Here is a 6,000-nt window from a genome sequence, read left to right on the forward strand (position 1 = left end):
CACACAAATAGGTAGGAAGAGAAGACAACGCGGTTCTTGTTCAAATGGGCATACACGCAATGATTACAAATGAGGCCACACTTTTTGTGTGCATGTAAAAATATGCCTTTTTTTTGTGGAGAACTAGGAATTAGTCAGCTGGGGAAAAATTATGTTTTTCTTTCTGCGTTCCTCTCATTAAAGTGCAAATTGAATGAGCAGGCGCGCGAACTTATGGCCGCGTAGAGCCTAGCTCCTTTCTCAAAATTGTAATCGCGTGGCCCACGTATATGCAAGCAAGCCGCGTTGCCCTCAATTGTCAATGTTTTGTGTAAGGCCACCTGTTTTGGTCAATATCAACATGGCGCGGCAGCAGAATGGAATAAGATATGTTAACTTGATGGAAAATGAACTGCACAAAACGGATCGCGCAAAACGAATTGCGTAATAACGAACCGCACAAAACTAACCACACAAAATGAACCAAGTAAAATCATTGAAACACAACTGTCACACAGAATGATGCAAACGTCCCATTGACGAAGCGCTAAAGAGAAATTGCGACATGCCTCAAGTATTCGGTCCCGTCCTTGCAATTTTTTTGTTTTTTTTTTTTAAACCCATGGGAATAGCATTTCCTCTCATGCACCTTCCCAGTCTCACATTTAAAGTTCGAGCTTATGCAGCCACATGACAAAAAAAAAAATGTATTCATTCGTCAATTTCCCAGTTTTTTGGGTCCTCTTTGTGTATTATGGGCACCTGGTTAACCCATCTCAGTGTAACTGTTGTTTTTTCATCTTTTTTCTTTTTTTTTTTTTACGAGGGTAAATGCATTGACAGCGCCATTCCCAGGGAGATTTTTTTTTTAGCCGACACAAAAGGAGAAAAATCGATTTGCATTTTATAAAACACCAGCGCTGTGCTGATGTGAATACTACTCCACAGTTGTTGCAGGTTTAGAGAAACACATGTTCAGAGAGGTCCATTTTGATTTTTTTTGTTTTATATGTTCTACACCCTCCCAAGATAGGGCAAAACACTTTTTTTTCACCGCGTATCTTCCGTTTTGTTCCCTGTCCTTTCTCTGTTTTTTTCCGTTTGTTTCTGTTACTTTTCCTTCCTGTTCCAATGAACCCACCGGGATGTACCCAATGCGCTCGGACACATAGACTCTGTGGCTTACTGCACATATATTAATCGTGTTCCGAATCTGACCCGAAATAGGTGCACACGCGCATAGGTGACCCTAGCCCATACATAGCGAGTGAATCCACTTGTACCCATTCAAATAAGCACACTAACATAAAACGCAAATTGAAACTTGAAAGAAAAAGTTTTGCGTGTAATTCGAAGCCGACCGACAAATAGGTGGAGCGGCGTCAGACAAAACTCTGTACACGGACCACATGTGAAAGCAAGCACATGACGATGCACCGACTGGTGTAACTTCCCATTGTACATCGTCGCGCATCACCCATGGAGCTGGGAAGCCCAAATGTGCTTCCCGCTTACGACGCGAACAAAAGTGTCAACGGGAATGAAAACGCAAAAACGATCATTTCTGACCTAAATGCAAACCATAGCACGGAACGGAAAAATCAGACAGTTGTATATAATGACCAGAACGACGGAGCCACCCATGATGGTGGAGGGAACGGGCCACCCCAAACACACAGCAACACAGAACGGGATAAAGAAGACAAGATAAAATTTGAAAAAAAAAAAAAAAAAGGCGATAAGCTAAAAAAAGAAAGAGAAAAAGAAATCGTAGTGGCATACTGGCTAAAAGGAATTGTGAAAATTTTAAATGCAGGATTAAAAAATGGAGACATAAAAGGAAGTAATTTTATAGGAAAAAAAATAGCAGAGGTGCTACAAAAAGTGGTGGAAATATCGCACTGGAATAATGTGTACGATTTGATTGAAATTATCAAATATTTGGGAAGAGAAATAATCAGAAATAATAAAATGTATTTCATCATTCCAAACATTATCAGAAGAGTGTTAACAATTATTCGCACAGAGCATTTTAAACAGCTATACCTGTACAACAACAACTACGTTGACAATTTGAACAAGAATAACAATTTTCTTGTTGACAAAAATACAAACAAATGTATCAACAGTAAGTACGTTTACGAAAGAGAAATAAAAAACTTCGAGCAATCATTTTCATTTTATTTCGAAAACAATAGCAAAAAAAATACTTATCACATTCCTGCAACGAATACCTTAAGACATTCAATAATTGAAGGGATTACTGAATTAATTGCAGATATTGATCCTTCCTGGGGGGAGACAGAACAAAGAACGTCTTACGATTTATTTATGGAAAATGATGTCATTTTAACGATGGGTTACTCAGTTGGGGTTGAAAAGTTTTTAAAAAATATAAATAAAAAAAAAGATGGAATTTCAGTCATTGTTGTTGGGGGAGATGTTAACCGGAATGGATTTCGAATGGCACAGTTACTAAGTGAAGATGGAGTGGACACTACGTACATTTCCGACTCAGCCGTTTTTGCGGTTATACCAAAAGTGACCAAAGTTGTTCTTGGGTCAGTGGCAGTTTCCTCCTCCGGGGGAGTAATCACCAAAATTGGGGGTTATAATATAGCTTGTTCAGCTCAGTTTAATTCGAAGCCTGTAACTATCGTGTTGCCATTGTTTAAGTTAATTAATGACCCCTTTTATGACCCAATTAGACAAAATGAACTTCAGCCAGGTCCATCCATGATTTACAACGACGCCGATAATTTGTATGTGCGCATACCCAAGTATGATTACATTCCTGAACATATGATAACTCTGTACATCACGGAAAATGGCCCTGTAGACTCCTTCCAGTTGTACAATATTACTAAGCGGACGTATCACCCGGATGATTTAGACCTCAGTTTCGACTGAAGAGGGCGCGCAGCAGGCAGTGCTCGTAGCAGCACTGGTAGCGTCGGAAGATGCCAATGGGGAGGACAAAGGTGATGCGACTCCCAGCGGCATATCTGTAAGTACTCCCCGCGTGTGCACGGCATGGATCTCCCTTCTTGTCACTCCTTTCAGGTGTACAAATGCGGCTCCCACTTTAGCTTTAACCACAACTTTAGCCTGTTCCTTTCTTTTGTTTTTTGTTCAAATTCGTCCAAAAAAATATGACCCGTTCAGGCAAAAACGCGTTTTCGCCTGCACAAAAGTAAACAAAAAAAAAAAAAAAAAAAAATTCTGCAGCAACGTGCACGTTAGCGAAATGTGTGTACATGTGGGCATCGACACAGGCGGGCCTCCACTTTTATCGCTGCACGCGCTATGATGACCCACACGGGTATGCTCATTTTGGCCAGTAAATGCTATATAGCTGCATTTTATCCCCTTTGTGATTTTCGTCCAGTCATGCTTTTTTTTTTTTTTTTTTTTGTAAACTGTTATGTACACAGCACCCAAAAATAAGTTTCTCAATCAGTGCGCCGCGCGCCTCCCGTATTTTTTTTATTTTATTTTTTTTGTCCTGTACCATGTACTGCTTGTCCCTATTCACACACACATCTGAGAGGTGTGTCAACGGAGTCCCCTTTTTTCATGCCCCACAAATATGTGGAACAAAGCATGTGAATATTGACCGGGATAAAAACACACACAAAAAAGTGGCAACATAAGCGCAGATGCGCCATCCATGATTAAATACGTAAATGTCTAAGCCTGTAAGAATACTTCAATATATACATTTATTGGCTTGGGGGGAGATGCCCTTATGACTGGTACCCCTGTCGACTCAGTCGCCAAAAAAGGAGGACTCATTCTCAATTAACTTCTTCGCTCCATTGATGGAACCCACTATAGCGTCTATGTTCGTTTCCAGCACGATGCCTGGGGGGACGGGAAAGAGATGACAGGCACCATGACCACACGTGCGACAACTTGGAGAATTACGTGTGCACCTCCATGTGTGCAAGTTACACATGCCCAAGCGAGGGGCGAAACAAACGAGATATAGCCATCAGGCAAAAAAAACAAAAATAAAAATCCCCCAATTGGCTTCCTCACGTTGCGTTGTGCATACCTCCCATTATGATCTCATCCAGTATGTAGTTGATCTGATAGAGGGAACATGAAACAAAAAAAAAAATATATCGTTTATGCTCCACTTGTGTACATGTTGGCATACTTCAACTCATGCGCCATTTCCCCACCTAACATGGGTCCCCCTGTTGACACGTTGTTTTTTGGAACACCGTTCAAGTTGTGCTTCCCCCCCCCGTTTATTACCTGCTCGTAATTATATATCAAGTCCAACTCGCACACATTCTCGAAATTTGCATCTAACACTTGAACGAAAACCTGCACACAATGGATGAAACGGTCGGTGTGGCATGGCAACAAAGGGCAAACGATGGTTGTACTTTTCCCTCAGATTTGCTCTCCATCTGGGGAAGTGCTACTACAATTGAGCTATACGCCTGTCGGTTGCTCATTAACTCTTTACCTGAATTAGGTCCAGAATACCCAACTCGCTCTCCATAGAGTCGATGATAAAAATAAAGTACAGAGTCGCGAAGTGCCTAACGAATGTGTGCAAATGGTATACAAAAAATAAATATATATATAATAAAAATCTCCCTGTTTCATTGTTCCACACGGCGACGGTGTGTATGCTTTTGCATTAGTCTGGATAGAAAAGGTGACTAGGGCGGCTGTCCACATAACGCCACTTCATTTTTATTCCTTGTCACTCCTCAATTTCATATTCACCTGTACACAATTTTTACATCCGGGCTGAACAATTCCTCATCTTCCAAAAAGCAACAACACTCATTGGTAACTCTTTTCTTTATAGTTTCATGAATTCGCTTTGTAACCATCTGTTGCCTTTCATGGCTCTGTGGAGTTCAAAATAGGGCGCACGTATGTGTTCAACCTTGCATGTCAGCAGGCATACACATGGATTACAGATCGTCATTTGCCTCTACCCTTTTCTCTTTCGTTTTTTTTTTCCCTCCTTCCAGGTTGCACTTACACTGTCGTCGTAAAATCGGAGGAACCTCGGCTTCCCATTGTTGTTTATTATTAGAACGGCTTTTATCATCTTGCCTTACGGAGCTTTGGCCATGCTGCTTTGGTTACGCCGCTTCGAAGTCTTATTAATATGCTTTCTTCTACTTTCAGTTTATTTTACGAATTGCCGCGCTCGCTGCGCGTACGTGGGCATAACGCAATTACTTCAAAATGGTAAAAAAAAAGCGTGGGCCATCGTTGTTGGTGAAGCCACCACCACCCCCCTTGTGTATGGGCTAAAAGAGCCAACAATATGTTCACTCGTTCGTTAGCTCTTTGTTTTTTTTTTTTTTTTTTTTTTTTTTTCCCCCTTTCCCTTTTCCCCGTTTTTTTTTCTTTTTTTTTTTTTTTTTTTTTTTTTTTTTTTCCACCTGTACCTTTTCCACGTATTTTTGCACAACTCTACGACCCGTTTAGTCGACTTTTGTGTATCAAGAAATTCCATTTTTTTTGAAACCGTTTTTTTTTTTTTTTTTTTTTTCCTTAATGCTTCCTCCAACTTGAGTTGCCACGGTTTGAACAAATACGCACCACGGGTGGTGGTTATCTGTGGGACAAAGTTACCAAACATGCCCAGCACTACCCTCTTAATAGTTGCCAATTTACTAACCCCTTTTTTCTAACGCGTGCTCCACTTACGGAGGTCGTACCCACCCATGCATTGTGGTTGAGAAGGACGGACGCTTCCGCGCACACAGTTTTACTCAAAATGAGCTGGACGTTGTTGAGTTCTCCTTCATGTCAATGTGTTTGTTACTGGGGATACGCAGTGTTCTGCTCGTGCGGGGCAAGGGTCCCACCCATGTGCTGCTGGCACGCACGTGCTGCAACGTGTAACCATGAGCAGTACACACAAACGTTTAACAAGGGAAAACCAGGCCTCCGGGAAAAGGCGACATCAGAGTACAACATCATCCGCAGATAACCCCCCCAATCATATGTACACAAAAAAAAAAAAAAAAAAAAAAAAAA

The 6,000-nt window shown here is 41.1% G+C and overlaps 2 protein-coding genes across 2 annotated transcripts; one reads left to right on the plus strand and one right to left on the minus strand.

The window, feature by feature from the left end:
• Positions 1–1,458: 1,458 nt before the first annotated feature.
• Positions 1,459–2,889, plus strand: AK88_02747 (uncharacterized protein; the record flags this gene model as incomplete). The annotated part of the gene is made up of 1 exon (XM_012480370.1): positions 1,459–2,889. The coding sequence occupies one exon, from the start codon at positions 1,459–1,461 to the stop codon at positions 2,887–2,889; it is 1,431 nt and encodes a 476-aa protein (XP_012335793.1).
• An 859-nt stretch (positions 2,890–3,748) lies between these two features.
• On the minus strand, positions 3,749–5,059 carry AK88_02748 (uncharacterized protein; the record flags this gene model as incomplete). The annotated part of the gene is made up of 6 exons (XM_012480371.1): positions 3,749–3,843; positions 4,037–4,070; positions 4,243–4,314; positions 4,460–4,535; positions 4,726–4,853; positions 4,991–5,059. The coding sequence occupies 6 exons, from the start codon at positions 5,057–5,059 to the stop codon at positions 3,749–3,751; spliced, it is 474 nt and encodes a 157-aa protein (XP_012335794.1).
• Between the last annotated feature and the right edge of the window lie 941 nt (positions 5,060–6,000).

The sequence above is a fragment of the Plasmodium fragile genome, assembly GCF_000956335.1.
Source record: "Plasmodium fragile strain nilgiri unplaced genomic scaffold supercont1.28, whole genome shotgun sequence".
Lineage (NCBI taxonomy): Eukaryota > Apicomplexa > Aconoidasida > Haemosporida > Plasmodiidae > Plasmodium > Plasmodium fragile.